At 30.7% G+C, this 21,823-nt stretch overlaps 2 protein-coding genes across 3 annotated transcripts; one reads left to right on the forward strand and one right to left on the reverse strand.

Moving 5' to 3' along the window:
- Nucleotides 1-9,619: 9,619 nt before the first annotated feature.
- LOC100786637 (putative GTP diphosphokinase RSH1, chloroplastic) lies at nt 9,620-17,620 on the forward strand. Of its 2 annotated transcripts, XM_003520696.4 has the most exons (24): nt 9,620-9,839; nt 10,140-10,330; nt 10,534-10,707; nt 10,825-10,890; nt 11,011-11,103; nt 11,196-11,327; nt 11,453-11,554; nt 11,650-11,727; nt 12,618-12,689; nt 12,877-12,984; nt 13,145-13,242; nt 13,448-13,508; nt 13,609-13,671; nt 13,764-13,820; nt 13,925-14,026; nt 14,166-14,324; nt 14,509-14,640; nt 14,770-14,856; nt 14,972-15,043; nt 15,773-15,859; nt 15,930-16,383; nt 16,798-16,859; nt 16,980-17,048; nt 17,134-17,620. In XM_003520696.4, the coding sequence occupies exons 1-24, from the start codon at nt 9,815-9,817 to the stop codon at nt 17,236-17,238; spliced, it is 2,649 nt and encodes an 882-aa protein (XP_003520744.1). In that variant the 5' UTR covers nt 9,620-9,814; the 3' UTR covers nt 17,239-17,620. The 2 variants fall into 2 exon arrangements, with proteins under 2 accessions (XP_003520744.1, XP_014629437.1); XM_014773951.3 differs by lacking the exon at nt 9,620-9,839 and having other exon boundaries at nt 10,179-10,320.
- Nucleotides 17,621-18,057: 437 nt separating this feature from the next.
- Nucleotides 18,058-20,516, reverse strand: LOC102666533 (nuclear polyadenylated RNA-binding protein 3). Its single transcript, XM_006577093.4, has 3 exons — nt 19,695-20,516; nt 18,932-19,007; nt 18,058-18,843 (listed from the first exon to the last, which is right to left on the reverse strand). Exons 1-3 carry the CDS (start codon nt 20,018-20,020, stop codon nt 18,199-18,201), a joined length of 1,047 nt encoding a protein of 348 aa, XP_006577156.1. The 5' UTR covers nt 20,021-20,516; the 3' UTR covers nt 18,058-18,198.
- Between the last annotated feature and the right edge of the window lie 1,307 nt (nt 20,517-21,823).

The following is a 21,823-nucleotide window of genomic DNA, read 5'->3' on the forward strand; positions in this document are numbered from 1 at the left end:
TTTAATGAATTTATTTCATAAGAATTTAAAATATTTGAAAAAATTTTGGAGATTTATAAGATTTAAAAAAATTATGTGAATTTTTAAAAATATATTTAAAATTACAAGAGTCAAAGAGTCAGTGAAAAAAATAATAAAAAATAATGAGGTTTAGATAAAAAAGATAAGATTAATATAATTTTTTTAATTTCTTAATAGCTAAATTGTTTTTAGTTTTAAGTTTTTTTATACTAATCATTTTTACAATAGCATATTCTCATTTTTGTTTTTGGATCTGAAAATTTTATTTAAAAATACACACTCTAATTTTTTTAATTAGTACAATTATTTCATGATAAATCCAATTATATGTTTAAATAGATGCTATATTAAGCCTATATTAGAAGGGAGTGAGGAGGATGAAAATTTTATAGGAAGGAAATGAGATATAGGGAGAACAAAAGGGTGATAATGACGAAAATATTGTGTCGAATAGGTGACAAACATAATTAATATAAGAAAACCATAGTTAAAATTGACATATATGACAAACATAAATTTAATTTAAAAAAACAAACAAGAAAAGTGCAAAAGAAAAGAGAATATTTGACATTTTTTATTCCAAAATAATAAGAGAAACATATATGACACACATTTTAGATAATTTTTTCTTTTTTTGCATTTGTTTGGTACTTCTTTCTATTAAGTAAATATTGTTTTTGTGTTGGGTATTGAAAAAAAAAAGATGTGTGTTATGAGAGAAAGAATGTTTGGTGACCAATGTAAAAAGAAATAAAAGAGTTTAGCAAAATCTCAAGAGTTTTTGTGAGATTGTTTGATAGATGTTTTAAGTTATAAAAAATCTTAATTGAATATCACCAAATTTTGTTGTACTTCTTAAAAATTTCAAAAGCCTTAATTAAATACTATAAAATTTGTTTATATCATTTAAAAATCCTAATTAGATACCACAATATTTTTTTATAAAAAAAAATCTTTTAAATTTTTTTGAAATCCTAATCTTATACATCCTTAGTCCCTTTAAGGAATATGGAAAAAATATTATTAGAAACTCACTAAAGATAGTTTTAATCAATATAAAAGAGTGTAAATTAAATATGATTATACTTAAAAAATACAAACCAACATTATTTTTAAATCAACTGGTGTTCCTTTAAAAAAATGAACTCATGTATAAAATTTGACAATAGAGTATGAAAGCTATTTTAAAGTTACTTTAGTTATATAAAAAATTAAAAGACACCATATTTTACTCGTATACTATAGATTAGAATATACAACCCTTCAAAAAATATTAAAATATACAATTTTTTTTTAAAAAAAAATGAGATTTACACATTCTTTTTTTTATCAGGTATTTTTAATATAATTTTTTCTATCTCCTTTAAAGATGCATTTAATTAGGAGTGACAAAACGGGTCAATTCATCCGCCAAAAAATAGATTGACCCAGCCCAGCCCATATATGTTTGAGTTGACAGATTGGTCCATCAAAGAAAAAAAAAATATAAATGATGAATATATTTTAATTATTTTTAAAAAAATTATTTTATAAATATTAAATATATTACATTAAATTTTGAATAATAATTTATTTAAATAAAAATTATATATATATAAAAATATCAAAATAGATATTAATTTTTTAAAAACAAGTTAGTCCCAACTTTTCCCTCAAATTGTTTTTTGTCGGGTTAAAATAAGTTAACGGATTGGAAACTTAAACCTAACCCATAAAAAAAGTGGGTTAATGGGTTGATTGATCCGGTTGAACCTGTTTTACAACCCCTAATTTAATGCATTTTTTTTCCTTTTATGTTTATCCATATATACTTATATATTTTTAATTGTTTACCTCTTTCAGTCCATCATATTTTATCTTTATCTCTAAATTAAATTTCAATACTTTATTTTTAAATTATCAATAATTAAAAATAATTTGATATCATAATTTAAATTATTTATTATAAAATTATAATACATTTATATATTTAAAATTGTAAATTTGAATTATATATAATAAATATTTATTTTATATAATACATGGACTATAATACAAATTATATTTTAAAATTTAAGCATATTAAAAGTCCTTTTAAAATATGTTTTTATGTGCGTGTTAAAAAAAATCTCTTTATAATGTATTTACTTAATAAGGTCATAAGGATAACCTAGGAAGGGGAATCAGGGTTATTCCGTATGACAATATTCAACTTCAAATAAGAAAGATACACATTAAGTCATCAACCTACCCGAATAAATTGATAGACGTTCATGAATCTATCTGCTATAAGTTATTTAACCATATTTTATCACGAATTATCAAATAAAAAATTTAAAAAGTAAAACTAAAAGGCCACATCTTATCCTAAACTTTTATAAAACCTTGTGCTTGTAGCTATGGTGCATTGATTAATGATTACCAAAGGAATGATTTGGTTTGGTTTGAAAAATTGGCTTGTGTTTCGGCTTCTTTATCCAATGCGTTCATGATATCATATTGAACTCGGCACTACTACTACTATGTTGTCTCTGATATGCTTGTTTCTGGTATATGCATCACGATCTTATCCATTTGCTTTGGTATATGCCTAATTGCCCATGCTGCTATCAGCTTCGATATTCTGTGTGCCATAATTCTACGACAGATTACTGTTTCTGAGATAAACAACACACTAATGCAGTGGGATTTGACTAGAGGACATTTTAAATTTCAGGTTAAAAATATCCTATAATTTAGTACTACACGGGATCGGATTCTAAAAATTAGTTCATAACTTCATATACATAAAAAAAATTATTAAAATTATTTTCAGGTAAAACTAATTTAAAGTTGAAAAATTAATTAGTAACTAAAAAATTAACTTATTAAATAAGAAGTATTTAATAAAATTAATGGTTAAAGTAATTGAAAAATATAAAATAATAATTTATTTTTTAAAATAATAAAGAAAATGAATAAATATATCAATAATAAAAATAAAAAATATAAAAATTAAAAGTTAATATTTTAAATAATATTACTTCAAATAACATTTTAAAAAATATTAAAAAAACTTATTTACTGAACAATCAAATAAATTTTTTAGCTAATAAAAAAAATTAAAAACTAACTTAAATATTTTACCAAAACCTAAATTGACTCCTATGCACACTAATTCAGTTTCTGTCAGTGTTAATTTAATCTTTTTAAGTTCATTAATAAAACTATATACTTATAACTTAGTTCATTATAAAACTAATAACAATTTTAAGTTGTATTTGGTCCGTATTAAAAAAAATATTTGGTATCAGAAAATATTTTTTATTTTATTGTTAATTATAAAATACGTGTTTATTTTATTTTAAAATAATGTATAAGAAACAGTAAAAAACTGTATTGTTTTTATATAAAAAAATTAAAACAAAAAATTAAATATAAATTATGTGATATTTTTATAATAAAAAAAATCGTACTTCTTATTTAGTTTTTTTTTTATTGTTCAACAATACTATATACTCACTTAAAAATAACAATACTACTCCATATAGTAAGAATTATATATTGAAAAAACTAATATATTACAAAATTCCACGCCCAGTGTTACGCTGTTGTAATTTTTAGGACATAATAATCGTCAAAAAGAACTTCATGATAATGCAACAAAAAACGATCTTATCCATACTAACAAATTATAATTCCGACACTAAAAGAAACAAAAGAATCGGTTGACATCTAATCTAATTTAACCACGTTAATCTTATGCAATTATTTTGCCATATGGTCTCTATTGAACGTGTGGCTTTTTGTTTATTCCATTCATTTTTTTCCTTTCAGACCAAAAAATTTGAGGGAGCCTCGCTCGAAATCGTTGTTTCAGACCAAATTTTCCTTAGTCCCCTCCCCTCCTTCTTCAAGAGCAGGAAGCATCACACTCCTTCAAGTTATGCCTAACTTATTCGTCTCGTGTGCTTCTCCTAGGCAAGAATACCACACACCTGATAACACATGATGACAAAAAAAAAAAAGACACGTGTCTCTTTCACCATGCAGATTTTTTTTATATTTTAATTAATAATTAATAATTTAATAACAAAAACACTTGTTCAGACACAGATTGCCAAGTAGCAGTAGCAGGTTTATTCAGAGTTATGACAGTTCGTGAGTTTTCCAGACAGATCGATGGGACCAGCTTGAGTTGTTGTGCTACTATAATTTAATTTCTGACTTTGACTAATCCATTTAATTTATCTTATTTGTGTACTGTGAATGTATTTTCTTATTTTAAGTTTTGATATTTTGGTCACGTAACAGAATAAGTTAACCATGCATATTATGAATTTTCCCCAAGTCAATTTCAAATTTGCTCAGACTAATTTATTAGTTAGTCAAAATAGTTTATAAATTATCAAATAACCTTTGAATTTTGTATTTTTAGGAGTGGACTTATATGTACATAAGACTGATTTGAAGCTTGAAAAAAAGAGAAAAAAAATTGTGAATTCAAATCTTTCTATTAATATTTTTTTTATTAAAAACAACAACAATGAGAACTAACTAATTAAAAAAAAGCTTATATTTACATCAATTTATTTTAGACTATTTAATAAGTTTTTATTAAATAATTTTATCTTAAAAATTTATACAAATAGTTACGAAACCAAACGTAAAAACCAGCATTATATAAATTGTCTATATATATACAAACAGTTATATTAATTTTAAAAAATTTAATATGTCGTTGGTATACATTAAAATTGACATGATATATAATTTTCAGAGCACTTGGACGATTTAATAATTTTCAAACCAAACGTCGCTGTTTACAATTGGAGTGATGCTGTGATGGATACCAAAGTGAAAATGTCACGAAACTTTTGTTGAGTCATGGGTAGTTTCATGGTGTATCTGTTGGCTTTTTGGTCATTAAGGGGTAATTTAAAAAAAAAAATTATTAAATGGGGGCAGATTTTAAATTATTTATCAAATGTGAAAGTCGTATAAATGGTATAATTTTATGTATAAAAGTCATATGTTTTGTGTGATTTTTATTTTTGTTTTTAATTTATTTTAGTGAAATTGTAAAATAATTTATGATTTCTGTTATTTTTTTATTTTTTAATTGAATGCATTAAAGTCGTATAAGTCTACATGACTTTAAAATTATTAATCATCATATGATTTTAAAGTTGTGAATTGTCCTCTAACTTCTTTATTATTAATTAATTTTGACAATTAATACAATTATCCTAAAAAAATAAACATACTTATTAAAATAATTTAAACCTACAAATAATAATTCCCTTGCAAATAAATAACCTACAAATAATAATTTATAACATGCAAAAAATAAGTTACAAAAGCATAAAATAAGTGCACAACTTTAAAGTCGCAAACAACACATGACTTTGAAGTCGTAGGGTTACACACGGCTACAAAGTCGGAAGGAATTTTATACAAAAGTGCACAACTTTAAAGTCGCAAACAACACATGACTTTGAAGTCGTAGGGTTACACATGGCTACAAAGTCGGAAGGAATTTTATACAAAAAATAATAAAAGTCATCATGATTTATACAAGTTCGTTAAAAAAATTAAAGTATACAATTTCAATACTTAAAAATTGCAATCATTCATACCATTTATCCTCGTTTAATAGATAATTCAAAAACTATTCTCATTTGGTAAATTCTTAAAAAATTGATCATTGTCAAGATGAACTGACCTGACTCATTAGACACGACCCACCTCTTAAACAGATCAATCCAACTCGACTCATTTAAAATTAATTATATAAAAAAGTAATTTGGCCCAGCCCATCATGTGTTGTGAGTTAAAAAGGTTGGCTCACCAGCCCACCTAAAATATAAAATATTTAAAAAAAAAAATCAACAAAAAATCAATTTTTTTATATTTTTTAATAAAATAGAAAAATACTAGTTAAATTAAATTTTTCATTATTCACACACCACAACAACACATATCATCACAAGTTAGAAATCTAGAATTATAATAACGAAATTTTTAAAAATAGTCTTAAACAAAAAACTAAATAAAATAATATTGAACAATATTATAAAATACTAAAAGTGTATTTAAAATAAGTTCTACTCTATTTCTAATTAAATGAATAAAAAACTTTAAAGTCTTTAAAGAATATTACAAAATATTGATAGGTTATTTTTTAGGTGTATTAATGAGTCAATCTGGTCCACCATGGATTCAACCCGAGTGGGTCGAATGATAGGAAGGGATTGATCAAATTTTAGAATCAGGTGTAAAAATTTTTCTCTCTTTGGATCTAATCCTAACGTGTAGTGGACAAGATTGACCCATGGGTTTAAACTCATTTTAACCATTTTTAACCTTATCGTGAAGGATAAATAAGGAGGCCTTATCGTTAAGGATAAATAAGAAGGCAAAGAAAAAAGTAGGGAAAAAATAAAAAAGGTAAACATGTTTGATAGAGAAAAAAAATGAAAGAATAGAAAAAATTAAAGTTGAAGATCCACTAGTTATTTTTATTATATTTCTCACATTTTCATTCATCCATATGTATTTTTTTTTCTCTTAAATCAAATATTTTAATTTTATTTTTATTTTTTATTCCATTTACTTTTTGTATTTCTATCCATCATATCTGTCACCTATCTTTTTCTTGAATACTCAATAGTGTAAAACAGTAATACTATTTGGTTTTTATAGTGTCTATAGTTTAGATATTCTTTTTTCTGTGACAATTAGGTTTCAGAAATTGAATTAAACACATTAAGATCCATAATTAAAATATTAAAAATTAAACCCTTAAATCAATTTGCCCATAAAGTTGAGGTTCATCCACAATATTTGTCTCCACTTGGTTTGCAAAATACGATAAAATTCGAGTTATAAAACGTTCTTATCTCCGGAGTTTCAGTTTGTATTCGTCGCCACCATGGTGTGCAATGCTAGTCTACGAATCAATATTTATGTCCAGACCGGGAAGGGAAAAAAAATATTTATGCGTTCGCACATGCTTTGTGAGGAGATTAATCTTAATAAATATTTTAATGCCTATTTTTTATTCCTACATATTAAAAAATTTAATCTTGATAAATAATTAGTTTTCAATGAAAAATCTTTTAATAAATAAAAAAATATTTTTTTTCTTAAAATAAATTAACTGATTACCCCTGTTAGTTGTCACTTATGAATTATATTATAAAAATTGTCCAATCGTTATCATTTCAAGTTTTTTTTTTATATTAACTTTTTTACTTTCTTTTTTATCTTTGTGTTTTCTTTAAAAAAATGCAATACACAGGTCCCGGTCCGCTACAAGTAATTTATTAATACCTCAATAATAATAAAAAAATATTAATACGAAACTGCACAAAAGTGTTGGAACGTTAAGTATTGAGCCCGAAGATGGGCTACATTTTCTGCTTCAAAAGTTCTTGGGGTTCTTTGCTTAGGCATTTGTATCCTACACTTTGAATCTTACACCTTCCAAATGGTAAAAAATACTCTTTTACTAGCAAGGTTTGATCTTCTCCCTCTGGTTCGCCATCACACTCTGTCCTACATCATTTCGCCCTCACGCTCCCTTGTTTCCGCGAGAGTAATCACAAATTTAATCGCGACAATTCAGACTTAGGGTTAATGGAAGCGTTCGTGAGGAGGCACTGTAGGAAAATATCGTGGAAGTGCTTGATATGAGGAGTGAGGGGATCGTCCATGTACTGCCACAACTGCACCAAGATTGAATAGTTATTTCAAAATATAGATTTTCATATTCTAGAATAATTATTCTGAAATAGGATAATCCTTTTAGAATCTTACTATGAAAAAATTATATTCTTGAATAATTATTCCTGAAAGGTATCCTATTTCAAAAATAACCTTTCTGGAATGAGGATGTCTAATAAGGGAGTATTTTGTCTGCTGAAGTCTTTAGGGAGGTGTAGAATGCCAAATAGGATGTGCAATGTATAAATGCCCTTTGCTCAACACAAGTAGAATTTGATAGTGAGTGGGCTTCATGGGTTTTAGATTAGTGGATATATTCTTAAATGTTGGGCCTCCGTTCACCGAATATTTGAAAATTATATTTTAAAATAAGAGAAAGGAAGGAAAATAAATATTCTTTTGTTTTTTTTTGTTATTATGACATTAGTTATGGAGTATTCATATTCCATCATGAAAAAAAATATTTTTTTAAAGTAAAAGGATTAAATCATATATTATATGATAATAATGAAAAACTATTTTTTTATTTTAAAAAGTTATTAAATTAGAAAATGTTTATTAAAAATATTTATCCTACTCTTCAAAACCCAACTCCTATACATAGCCTAAAACAAACTATGTTAATTTTTTCTCACCCCATTTGTCATGTGTTAATATGATTTGATTTGAATTATGTTGAATTAATTCATTTTTTTCTTCTTTGGGAGCCTAGGCTTCATCTCCCTTTGATTTGACTTCTAGTCATGCACACCATTCATGAATTGAATGCAAACGAAAATGTTATCGTGACTTTTTTTTTCTAAAAAATAAAATTTAAATTAAAAAGAAAAAATATTTTTTTTCTTCTAAAAATCAATTTCTCATTTCTTATTTTTTTCGGTTTCTCTAATCAAACAAAAGAAAATTATTTGCTGTCTATGCTTTTTTCCCTCTCTACATTCTTTTCTCCCATTTGACAAACATAGGGTTAGAGCGTGGAGGGACCAAAGAAACAATATTTCATGAACGTAATTGGGAAGGCAATGGATGTCTGGGCGACAATGCAATCTCTCAAAAAAAAAGTTGTCATCCTTTAATACTTTTTTTCCCTCAAACTAACATCAATTAATAATTGGGTAACATTTGATAAAAATATTATTATTTTCGACAGACATCAAATTTAATTTACTAGAGTTAGCTAGTCTAGTAGTGAAGAACTTTTTCTCAGAAAAAAAAGTCTACCAGTGAAGAACTTAATAATTTGTACAAGTTTTAAGTTTAAATATTTTAATTATTATTATTATTATACACTTATAAAGTTAAATGATAACTAATGTGACTCTTAAACACTGAACATTGGTAGTTTATTTTGATAAATGTTGTGAATTTATTGAGGTAAAAATAATATAATTACTGTGAAATGTCAATCGAACGATAGTTGGATTTAATAGAGGAATAGGTTTGTAGAACGCATTTAGTGCTCAGTAACCGTCTTAAACAAATTTGTCTAAAAAAATATATTCCCTCTATTTTATATTGATTGTCATTTTAATATTAAGAAAACATATTGGTTGAGGTTTTCAATTTTCAATAAAAATATCAATGTTTTTATTCCAATTTTGCCTCCTAATACATACTATGTACTCCTAATAATATTATTGTCTTGGAGTAATTGTTTTTTTTTTAATTTGTGTAAGAAAACCTGTAAAGTTTGGAGTAATTTTTTGCTCTACAGTTAATTGTTTTTATATATATAATTATTAATGAATTTTTACCTAAATAAACAAATAGTTAATGTTATTGAATATTCAATAATCAGTGAATTTTGGAGTAATTTCTCCCCTTTCCTTGAATAGAAAAAAGAAAAATAATATTAAATGTAAAAAAGGGAAAGAGAAAGAGAAAAATATCTTTAGGAAAGGGTATTTGTGTGGCCTCAGCTAAACTCGATATCCCGTCGTAGCTGTGTTTGTTATCGCTGGCTCTTGTTCATTGCACAACTCTCAGTCCCCAATTCCGATTCCCTCTCAATCCAAAACCTCAATGAGCCTATCATTCGCTCGCTGCTTCCGATTCCGCATGCTTCAGGGATTCAAGATTCAATGAGATTGCTCTCTTCCAATAAAACATGGCCTCTGCATCCTCCTTATCTGGTACGTCTACTAAACCTTCCTTAAAACTCCGCACGTGCCTTCGTTGCCCTAAAAAAATAAATGCAAACCAAGGCTCCACTAATTTGCGTAATGCATAGTTTCCTCTCTATTAACGCGCTTCAGATTTTTTTTTCTCCCCGCGCAATTTCACGCGCCACCAACCGCTGAGTGTTGAATTTTACTGCTGAATGTTGTTTATGTCGTTTGGTTCATTCGCTGTTGTCGTTTCTTTTGAGTGGAAGAGTTTTGCGAGTGTGGTTTTCTGAGTGAAGGTGTGTATGAATTATGCTGCTGCTGCAGTTTCTCTAGAATGCGTGAACGCGTGCAAGCTGTGGAGAGGGGATGGAAATGGAAGATTCGACTGTAGTCTTCTATCGTCCGCGTGGAAAGCTCCGAGGGTTCTCACTGGCTTTCTTGCCAGCACTGCTCATCCTCATCAGTGTTCGGACTTGTCGAATGGGCGCAACGGACGAAGGAACCGGTATAATTTTGTAAGTTTTTTATGTTTCCCTTGGCGTTTCGAAGTGTGAATGCTTTCAATTTTTTGACTTACATTTGGCTGTTAGGGATGCTTGTTATTGGTATGAGAGTATTTGATTGATCATTTTCATTTCTATTAATATTGAATCAATATGGTTGCAACGGATGTTTTTATTACTAATTAGATTACCTGTTAATCTCGCGAAATTGACAGGGGTGTGAAACCTTTAGTGTAGATGGTTCATGTCGTGATGAACCAATTGATATCGTACTTTTTGAAGGATGCTCTAGATCTATGTTGTCTCAAAATGCTCCTAGGAGATGGCAATTGTGTTGTTCTTTGGCCCCGGATGCTGTCACTGATTTTTCTGCGGAAAGTTTGTGGGAGGTACAGTAGTCAATTTTATGGAATCATGTCTATTGTTGATTATAATTCTGTGAATGGGAACATCCTCTTTGCTAGTCTCTGAGTCGTACTGTACTACCTATCATCTGATTGCCTCAGGATCTTACACCTGTTATCTCATACCTGTCTCCTAAAGAACTGGAGTTAGTCTACAATGCTTTTATGGTGAGTTGATTACCTCAAGAAGCAATCTTAGCATGCTCTTTCTGGCAAAATCATCTCCTGAACATAGTTGGATTTATTTATTTTTTTGTTTTGTTTCTGTTTTATTCCTGGTTGTTACAGTTGGCGTTTAAAGCTCATGATGGTCAGAAAAGACGCAGTGGTGAACCCTTCATCATTCACCCAGTCGAGGTTGCACGTATTCTGGGAGAACTTGTGAGTCATGAAGAAATGCTTCCCTTTTTGCCAAATTTACTTAAGTGCGTATAACAAATCAATATTTATGATGGATCCAACCATTTGTCTAGGAACTTGACTGGGAGTCGATTGCTGCTGGATTACTTCATGATACAGTTGAGGATACAAATGTCGTTACTTTTGAGAGGATAGAGGAGGAATTTGGTGCTACTGTGCGACACATTGTGGAAGGAGAGACCAAGGTACTTATTATTCTTGAATTTTAAATTGAAATTACTGCAAATCTAAAATCCTCAATAGCATTGGTTCCATATTCATAAACTTACCAAATAAATTTGGCGCATGCTACATTCTAAATCCTAACTAGGTGTCGAAACTGGGAAAGTTGAAGTATAAGAATGAAAATGATTCTGTGCAAGATGTGAAAGCAGAAGATCTTCGGCAAATGTTTCTGGCTATGACTGAGGAGGTGACCTCTTTTTCATAATAGATTCTTGTCTATTCCCATTCCCAATGCATTCTTTGTTGAAAGCGGTTTGACAAATAACAAATGTCTCATTTCAGGTTCGTGTTATAATTGTCAAATTGGCAGATAGGTTGCATAACATGCGCACGCTATCACATATGCCTCCTCATAAACAGGTTAGGGCCGCTGATTTGAATAATAACTGGGTGACTTTTTTCTGTTTTGCCCAAAGGAAGGAAACTATTATGGCCATGCAATCCTTTTACTATGAGATAATAGAAAAAGGGAATGAATCTTCTCATGTAATTTAGTTGATTTCTCTCTACAAAACATTAAATAGGTGGGTCCCTATCAAAATTTGCGAGTTGTGACTTCTATAATGAGAGATAGATGCTTGGACCTTCCTTTTAAAAAAAAGATAGATGCAATTTTCAGATGAAGATCTAACTTGAAAAGATACATTCACTTGCCAAAAGGACTATGCAATCAAGTAAAGTTAGGGATTTTGATAGAAATATTGGCTTATTAGCAAAATGAATCTGACTCTGAAACTGAGATTGATAAATTCATTTAGTCCAATCTTATTAATTTTCAATGTCTTGAAACTAAAAAGTAAATTTCATTGTTCATGAGGAACTATCTTTTTCTGAGTGGCCTTTACTACATTCTGTTATTGTCATTGAACTTTCTAAAAGGGCAACATAATGTGAATGGTACTGAATAAGCCCAAGGCATTTATGTCTTAAATGTTATAGCAATATCATCATTTTTTTTTATTGGATTCCTCATAGGCGGCTATAAGACCCATACTTGGCCCTGGGGTGGTGGTTGGGTAAGGCCCTCTCCAGGGCAATGGGTCAATAGTTGCAGGACTTAAAACCCTGACATTGCGGGTAGACTTTGCCAGGGGTCATAGTCCACTTCTACTGAAACCAACCATTATTGGTTATAGACTTATAGTAGTATTGTTGTTTTATCTTGTTAGATGTGATATCAAATGGATTGAGTGTATGATAAGCCTAGCTCCTAAATCGTGTTCCTAACATTAATATTAATATTTGTACAGACTAGCATTGCGATGGAGACATTGCAGGTATTTGCTCCTTTGGCAAAGTTGCTTGGGATGTATCAAATAAAGGTATCCTATAATTAAGAAATCAATAAGGACTATCATTCGTGTTTTTTTTTTTCCTGTAATGCCATGAGTCCACATATTTAAAGTAGAACTCAGGATTGAAATACTTTGAAGTTTATAGTAATATACCTATATTTCATCCTATGAGGGAAATTAGACATATCATAGTTCTGCTTTTTTGACGATGCAGTCAGAACTAGAAAATCTATCATTTATGTACACAAATGCGGAAGACTATGCTAAGGTGAAGAGAAGAGTAGCAGAGCTATACAAAGAACATGAGAAAGAACTTCTGGAGGTAATGCTGGTCTGTCTATCTTAAATTGGTGTTTGAATAGACAAGTATTATAACTGCTTGCCATCTTTCTATATGTTCATTTATTGAACCTTTTCTTCCAGATGATACTGTGTCACTGTAGTCCTTTGATTAAGCTTCTTTGTTCTCCCTTTCTTGATAGGCAAACAAAATGTTGATGAAGAAAATCCAAGATGATCAATTCTTAGACCTTCTAACTGTTAAAACAGAAGTTCGTGCTGTATGTAAAGAGCCTTACAGGTTAAGCCCCAAATCTCAATGTCAATTTTTGTTTATCCAACTGTTCATGTTGGTTGATGTGTTTGACATCATGTACATTTTACACGTCATAGTTTTTCTATACTATATATCACAAAGTTTTTCTACATACTTGATGCATACATTGTTCTGTTATTAGATGTTCTTTTCTGGCTATTCCTTAAGAAATATTGCTGATCATTTGCAGTATCTATAAAGCTGTTCTCAAATCAAAAAGTTCAATCAATGAGATTAACCAAATTGCACAGGTTTGCTTTGATATATACCTTGGAATGCTTAGTGTGTTATAAAGATTTTGGATGAATTTTTAAGTTTGTATGTTGAAAACCAACTGTTTATTGTAACCAGCTTCGTATTATTATTAAACCGAAGCAATGCATTGGGGTTGGGCCTTTATGCAATCCACAGCAGGTAACTACTTATCATGGTCAAAGATATGGCTGTTTTTCTCCCCTTTTTTACCCGGTATATCAGAAAACATTTCTCTCTTGTGTTTTCTGCAGATTTGCTATCATGTTCTGGGGTTGATCCATGGAATCTGGACCCCTATTCCTAGATCTGTACGTATGTTATTTTCTATTATATTTGAGAGTAGAAAGTGTTAGTTTTAAGAGACATAAATTTTCATTGACTGGTGTGGAATATTTGGTTTGTTTTGTTTTAGGTGAAGGATTATATTGCAACCCCTAAACCAAATGGCTACCAGAGTCTTCAGACCACTGTGATTCCATTTTTGTATGAGAGCATGTTTAGGCTAGAAGTCCAGGTATTTTTTTGGTTGTTGCTTTTTTCAAATTTTACTTCTGCATGTTCCATTTTCACCAACTAATTGTTTATAGAGCCCTAGCTGATCCAAATAAAGTTAATCATATGTTTTCCTTATTAGTATGTCATACTCTTTGCAGATTAGAACAGAAGAAATGGATTTGATAGCTGAGAGGGGCATTGCTGCTCATTATAGTGGGAGAGAATTTGTCACAGGCTTGGTTGGAAGTGCAACACCAAGTAGTAAAAGCTCAAGAGGGAAGACAGTTTGTCTGAACAATGCCAATATTGCACTCAGAGTAAATTATCTGTCCCTGATAGACTATGATAGAAATAATCTTTTAAACTTTAAAGAGAGATTTTGGTGTAGCCATTACTCAAGTTTGTTGTCACTAGTCTGTTGGCCTAGTGGTAACATTCGCTTTGCATTAAAAAAAATCTTGATGCCTGACTTCATGAATGAAGTATTTTCATTTCCTACAGATTGGCTGGCTCAATGCAATTAGAGAGTGGCAAGAAGAGTTTGTTGGCAACATGAGTTCTAGGGAATTTGTCGACACTATTACAAGAGATCTGCTGGGCAGTCGTGTCTTTGTGTTCACACCAAGGGGAGAGGTAAGGATTGGTCTGTCATATACCATGACTATTTTTTCCCCCTTCAGTTGATTGAAGAAGACAATTTTAGAACATGTATTTCAATACTATCTGCCTTTTCTTGATGATTTTTTGTCACATTATATGCAGATTAAGAATCTTCCTCAGGGTGCTACTGTCATTGACTACGCTTATATGATACACACTGAAATAGGCAACAAGATGGTAGCTGCAAAGGTATCACTCGTCACATTTGCATGCTAATAGAATCAAGTGTCAGATGTCAGTCAGAGACACATAAAATAAAATGTTTGTATTATTGAAATATTAGAAGCCTTTGGTGTAAATGCAGGTCAATGGAAATCTTGTTTCTCCCGCTCATGTACTTGCAAATGCAGAAGTTGTGGAGATAATCACATATAATGTCAGTATTGTTCAACTCATCCTATGTGTCTGTTTTTTTTATAGATTTGATGTAATTGGAAAGTCATTACGTTTTGAAAATATAAATTTACTTTGCAATGGTGATATTAGGAAGATACTTTGTTTATTGAATTGTCAGATTTATGATCTAAGTGTGTGCTATCAAATGTTTTGCATGTTTACACAAATGTTTTTTGTTTTGTTAGAATATCTTAGCATATCATCATAATATATTTGCAATATCTTGTGAAACAATTATTCATCCCATTGAGGGAGCTTTCTTAGAAGTTCTTAAATTTTTTATTATGTTTCCTTATGATGCTCAAATCATTGAGGAATCAATTTTGATTAGTAGTGTTGTTGCAATAGAGGGCTCAGGCTTGTACACCTAATATCATGCTAATATTTGACCTAATTATCAATATAAATAAGATTATTGGGTTAATATTTTGTTACACACTATTTTACAGCATATTGATATAATCTCCCTTTATTGAGTATTCCTTTTCTCGCTCTTCCTCTCTTAATAAATCCTAAAATTTCAACATGTTTGATGTTTTCCCCTTCATAATAATTTGTATGTTTCTTCTATGACAATAATAAATTCTTTTCACCCTTTGTTATTTAAGGAAAATGTTTTTGCTTATAGATACATAAATGGTTAGTTACAGTTACCTTATATATTTGCCTTTGACTTCGCCGGAGCTCATAATATTAACTTTATTTCTAGGCACTTTCCACCAAATCAGCTTTTCAGAGGCATAAGCAGTGGCTGCAACATGCTAAAACACGTAGTGCAAGACATAAAATAATGAAGGTAGGATTTCATATGATGGCTTAACCCTGAAAAGGTTTTGCTTTAAATAAACATTTTATATTATGTGTAGTTTCTGAGGGAGCAAGCTGCACGCTCTGCTGCTGATATCACTACGGAAGCAGTCAATGACTTTGTCATTGATTCTGACGGGGATAGTGAATCTGAAGAAGTGTCAAAAGGTTCCAGTGGCTCTAAATATACGTGGGGTAAAATGTTTGTGAATGGAGCCGAAATATCAACTTCGGGAAGAAGTGAGACTGTCCTCCAAAGTAACAATGGAAGTGCTTGGATCCCTAAGGTCAATGGAAAACATAATAAGCATGTGCAGCATGAAAGTTTCAACGGCAAAGGGGAGATGCTACTGCAGGGAAACCTTGTCGCAAAGATGATTCAAGTTAACATTCCAAGATATAAGGAAGTCCTGCCAGGTTTAGAAAGTTGGCAAGCCCAGAAAATTGCTTCTTGGCACAATATGGAAGGGCACTCCATCCAATGGTTATCTGTAGTATGTATAGACCGAAAAGGTAAGCTTGCTCTTCTGAATAACATTGATTAAATCTGCTTTTGCTTGGATGTGCAAAATTCAAGTGAACATTGTTGATAGAGGATATGGTATGCAGGTTGGTAATCATAATAATACATTGTCAACATAAGATGCATGTTAATCTATTAGCTTTTACTGATTATCCGTGCCTGTAAAATGGATGCTTTGCACCTTGTGGCCCATGAACATTGTGGTAACTGTATTTTTCCGATCTAATATAAGAGTAGAGTGATATCTGGGTGAAACCCATTGGGTCAGAATTTGGCTTGGAGATGGGATGGTAAAATGAATATCTAGTAGTGTTTCGTTAAATGCTCTGGCTGATGACTCATCTCTCTGACACAGTATCAAACGTTATTCCACCATCTTGTAACCCAGTTAATAATTATTGCAGGCATGATGGCTGAGGTCACTACAGCATTGGCCACTGCAGGCATAGCCATATGTTCTTGTGTGGTGAGTGGTTAAACCAAAATCCAACCTATTATACAGTACTCAAATAAGACGTCTTGACATTATATTAGTATGGGTCTACTTTCGGCATATCAGTAACACTTTGACTTATTAAATGACCAGGCTGAGATTGATGGAGGAAGGGGAATGGCTGTTATGGTATTTCACGTAGAAGGAAATTTGGAAAATTTGGTACTGTATCATGTCTGAAAACGCTCATTATGAATTGTTTCATCAAATGTGTTCTTTGTCAACTCACAAATAATTTATTGTTCAGGTCACTGCTTGCTCTAAAGTAGATCTGATATTGGGTGTTTTGGGATGGTCTACCGGTTGCAGCTGGCCAAGCTTGATGGAAGACCGTGGCGTTCTCGAATGCTAGTTGATTCGATTGCAGTGGCTCTTGGCGTCTACTACAGTTTGCCCAACACCAGGGAATTAAGTTTTGTCCGCAGCAGCGTAGGCATTTATGTGGCTAAATTTTGTTTATGGTATAGTTCTCATATATTTGTTCGAACTTCTAACCAAATAATCCGGCAGCAACCTATTGAGTCAAAAGACTCGAAACTCAAGGCACTGTATATAGAAAAGAGTGATAGGATAAAGGAGTATACAATGTAAAGTAGTTGTGCAGAAACTAAGCATTTATCCAAGGAGATTGCTAGGGGTCTCTTATTACAAATTGTCACTTTCCCTGGCCAGTTTCAACTTTCAAGTCTTCCATTTCTACCTTTGGAAAATGCTAATAATACTGGCATTCGTAATAGGCAGGACCAGTAAACGCATTCTGATTTTATTTTTCTTTTTTGTCTTTTTAAAAAAAAATACTTTTTTCTCTTATGTAAAAGAATGACTTTTAAATTTTTAATTGATTGATATATGGATTCTCAAAATAGATTTATTCCCATTAAAAATGTTAATGACCTTTTTTAGTACACTCTTTGTCGTTGATAGAAATTCATTAGGATTCATGAAATTTATTATTAAAGCTTAGGAAATTTAAAGTGGGACTTAAATTTCATAAATTTTAAATATAGTTTATTCATTATTAATGTATACTTTTTTGCACCAATAATTAATTTATGTTAGGTGTATTTTTAAAACAATTATGAATAAAATGATTTACCATTAGTTTAGTATAGAAAATATATATTATCAGTGTATTTTAATCAAATAAACGATAGAAAAATAAAAAATTGTATTTAAAAAGTAAGTTGTAGCATTCTCATCTCCATATATCATAATCCACAACGTATATGGTTTCAGTAAACGTGAGAATGGCAATGCCGGCCATTTCCAAACTCATAGGAAAGAAGAAAAAAAAAATTGAACATTTGATCCTCTAAATTCGCTTCACTACTGTAGTACCCTCGTCTAGGACATAAAATGATTCTTGTGGGCGACGAGTGAGTAGAACTAAGATCAACAGCAGCGCTAGCAACAGGAAGGGAAAAACCCAGGTGGTTAATGGTTGATTATTGGGCACCATAAAGAAGTTTAGATTTTGGTTCATAGTTGCTTGGTTTGCCACAGTCATCATAGCCTCGTCCAAGTCATCGGAGCCATCCACTTCAGAATCGGAGCAAACATGGCTGTCTCCTTTGAATTTTTGCTTTGCATGCTGTATCAGCTCCTCAGGCCAAACTGGCTCCATGGAGGTAGTCCCTGTTGCCACTTTTGAGCCATCTTGTTCGCCAATCTCTGAAACATCATCGGACAGCATCTCATCATCGTCGTCGTCATCATCCTTAATGTCATCGTCCTCGGTTACTGTTTCTGTTTCCGAGGATGTTGAGTCATCTTGAGGTTCTTCATCCTGGCCACTGGGGCTGTTAAGCAATGACATCATGCATTCTTCCGCAACCCCACCTTCGTTCGACGATGCCGCGCTTTCTGGGTGCGAAGAGTCAGAAAACACAATTTCCTGATGGTGAAAGTCGGTTGGGCTCTCCTCTACACTTCTTGCTTTAAGCTCATTTTTCTCCTCCTTAACATATATCCAAGTTATTTGTAACAAGTTAAAGACCATACACAAACTCATGCATTTACATTAATAAAAAGGAAGGATGAATTACCAAAATCAAGGATTGAACGGATAACGACTCGGAAGAATCACTAACTTGGGTTTTGCTCATATTGGATGCCCAACAGCTGCAGTAACACACACAAAGACATGAACATATATGAACAAGGAAATGCTCCTAATAAATAAATTATATCTGTTTTTTTAAGGTCATTCGGTAAAAATCCAGAAATATAATAAAGGTTAAATTATTTTTTTTCTTTTAATTTATTATTTAGATTTAATTTAATCTTCTAATTTTTTAAATTGAATATTAATTCAATTTGACAATTTAAAATCACAATGATGATTTTTTTTAATAGTCCCAAAATATAATTTTTTATCATTGATCAAATTAAATCTATTGAAAGATCACCAAATTAAAGGATTAAATATCTAATTCAACCTATAATAAAAATAAATATCCTAATAAAATAGTCGCAAAAATTCAATTTGACGATTTTAAATTGTGATAATTTTGACTCATCACAGAATATAATTTCTTATCATTTAAAATGAAAGACTAAATTAAATCTAAACAATAAAAGGATTAAAAATCTAATTTAACCTATAATAAAAATAAATATTCTAATAAAACAGTCGTAAATTTACCTCTTTTATGGTTAATTTCTTTCTCTTATAAGTTATTTCATAATGTATGTGTAATTTAATTAATTATAAAAATAAAAATATAATTAATGTGATAAAAAATAGGTAAATAGAAATAAAAATTCTTGAACAAATAAAGTATGTTATAATAAGTTTACGTAGCATACCATGTGGAATCCCCGTGTTGAATAAGAGAGGTGAGACTTTGGGTTGTGTCATGATCTTCTTCACTCTTACAAATGTGTTCCTCCAATAACAATTGTTGGGGTTTAGGTTTAGGCTTAGGTGGTTGGTGATCATCATGAGTGTCCTTTGCCTTATTTTTGTTGCTCGCAAAAGAAGCAACTGCCATGAAACCCGCAATGGCCAAGGCTCCACCGAACACAACAAGCCCCGCAATCCCACCTTCGCCGCCAATGCTTAAGCTTCTAATTAATGGGTGGATTTTCTTCCTTGCTTGGTTATTTGTGATTGCGGTCCTTTTGTCCTCCATGTTTATCTTTTTGTTGCTTAACCTTTTCTTGTTCCTTTGTTTCTTGAAAGTGCAAGCGACACTATACCTAGGGATGAAGTTGATCTTAAAAAGGAGGTTTTATCGTAGAGAATGAGAGTGAGAGAAACATGAGAGACAGAAGCGGGCTTGTTCGTTTTGTCCAGATTCGTTACTTAGGCCACCCACACGTCAACAAGAATGATCCGTGAATTCACCCTTGCGTGACACGTGCTTGCATATCAGCCACGATTTGTTCTTATTAACTCTCCCCAATTCTAGCTTGTTCTTCTAGCATAACCATCGACTAATAAAATCAAGCTACTTAATCCTGCCTTGTGTACCTGCACTAGAGAGAGAATGAGAAGAGTCATACACCGATCCGTTATTACGTACCTGTCTTCTGGCTCATATTGCCCAAGTTTTTCTAAGTAGCACACGTAATAATTATTTAGACGAAAACTTCTCACATGCAATATCAACATTTTATGTGATTAGCAGAATTAGGGGCTAATATGTAACATATCTTCATTTGAAACAATACATTGGTTGAAAGCTTCTCACAAAAACAATTTATCTCGTTAGTAAATTAAGAAACTAAAATAAATAAATTACAACGTAAGGAATAATACAGTTATATATTCAAAGCCTTAATCAGGCCAACAACAAAAAAATTCGTTCCTTGATTTTCTTAAAATAAAAAGAATTGCCTTAGTTTTCTTTTTTGTCAAAAGTATTTTGTTCTTAAACAAAACAGGGATGAATTTAAATGAAAATGGAATTGTTAGTGTATGAATTCAATATTTCATTTTAAGATATAGCTGCCAAACCATATTGAATTCATTCTACCAACTTTATTTTACAGCTTTATTTTAAGGCGACCCAATACATGCTACCAACTTTCACAACATATATAAAATTACAATTATTTCAGATATCATGCTTGGTTATGAATGTAAGAATGTGTTGACTATTTGTCAGTAGTGAGTACTGTAACATTGTTGATATTTGGGCTTGTGCATTCCCTTGCCCTTATTTTTCGGCCTATGGGCTTGCATGTCTTCGGGCATTTATACCGTTTAATGACCCATTTAAAAAAATAAAACTAGAATTAAGGTATTTATTCTTGGACCAAAAATATATATTTATGTTAAGAAATTTTTACAAAATTTATTATAAACTGTATATATGTTCTCTTTTAACCATTCTAGTACATAAATTCTATACACAAATTTCAGATACGAAAATTATGAGTCCTTTGTTATTTTCATAAATATTGGATTTTTTACTAAATCTTTGTCTCTGAAAACCATGAACTCGAAACTGAAAATTTGATAATATTTAGATCATACACGTGACAAAATATTGAGAGATAATAGTACCGAACTTGAATTTAAATTTGATGCAAACACTAGCAAGTAATTATTTTAAAACGTAAAATGGCAATGTGAATCGTGAAGTATTGAAATCACTTAGGACAGAGTAGCTTAGTCCTAAAATGGTGTAAAAACTGATCCAAACATACTCTTACCGTAAAAATAAAATAAAGAATGATAAACTAACTTGGATGAAAATAATGTGTTTCAACTTTCAACTCCATGCAGAAATGTCACACATCAGCAGCCTTAATTTCTTGTTCAAAGTCACAGTCACGGCTGGTTGATGGCCTGTTCAATTTCGCAGAATCGACATGGATTGTGCCCACGAGTTGAGTATACGATTCTGGCTGGTTTATATATATATATATATAATCTGCTTTTGCTTATGGTGAAGCTTTGTGCTACTTTTTAATTATCACTTGTCTCA

The sequence above is a fragment of the Glycine max genome, chromosome 3, assembly GCF_000004515.6.
Source record: "Glycine max cultivar Williams 82 chromosome 3, Glycine_max_v4.0, whole genome shotgun sequence".
NCBI lineage: Eukaryota > Viridiplantae > Streptophyta > Magnoliopsida > Fabales > Fabaceae > Glycine > Glycine max.

What these genes read in the sequence shown, in the direction of transcription:
- LOC100786637 (XM_003520696.4), top strand. Translation starts at nt 9,815, where the DNA reads ATGGCCTCTGCATCCTCCTTATCTG. An exon ending in CTGCGGAAAGTTTGTGGGAG is followed by an intron (nt 10,708 to 10,824) that starts GTACAGTAGTCA and finishes TGATTGCCTCAG; the next exon opens with GATCTTACACCTGTTATCTC. An exon ending in TAGTCTACAATGCTTTTATG is followed by an intron (nt 10,891 to 11,010) that starts GTGAGTTGATTA and finishes TGGTTGTTACAG; the next exon opens with TTGGCGTTTAAAGCTCATGA.
- LOC102666533 (XM_006577093.4), bottom strand. Translation starts at nt 20,020, where the DNA reads ATGGAGGACAAAAGGACCGCAATCACAAATAACCAAGCAAGGAAGAAA. An exon ending in CAACACGGGGATTCCACATG is followed by an intron (nt 19,008 to 19,694) that starts GTATGCTACGTA and finishes GTGTTACTGCAG; the next exon opens with CTGTTGGGCATCCAATATGA. An exon ending in CCGTTCAATCCTTGATTTTG is followed by an intron (nt 18,844 to 18,931) that starts GTAATTCATCCT and finishes ATATATGTTAAG; the next exon opens with GAGGAGAAAAATGAGCTTAA.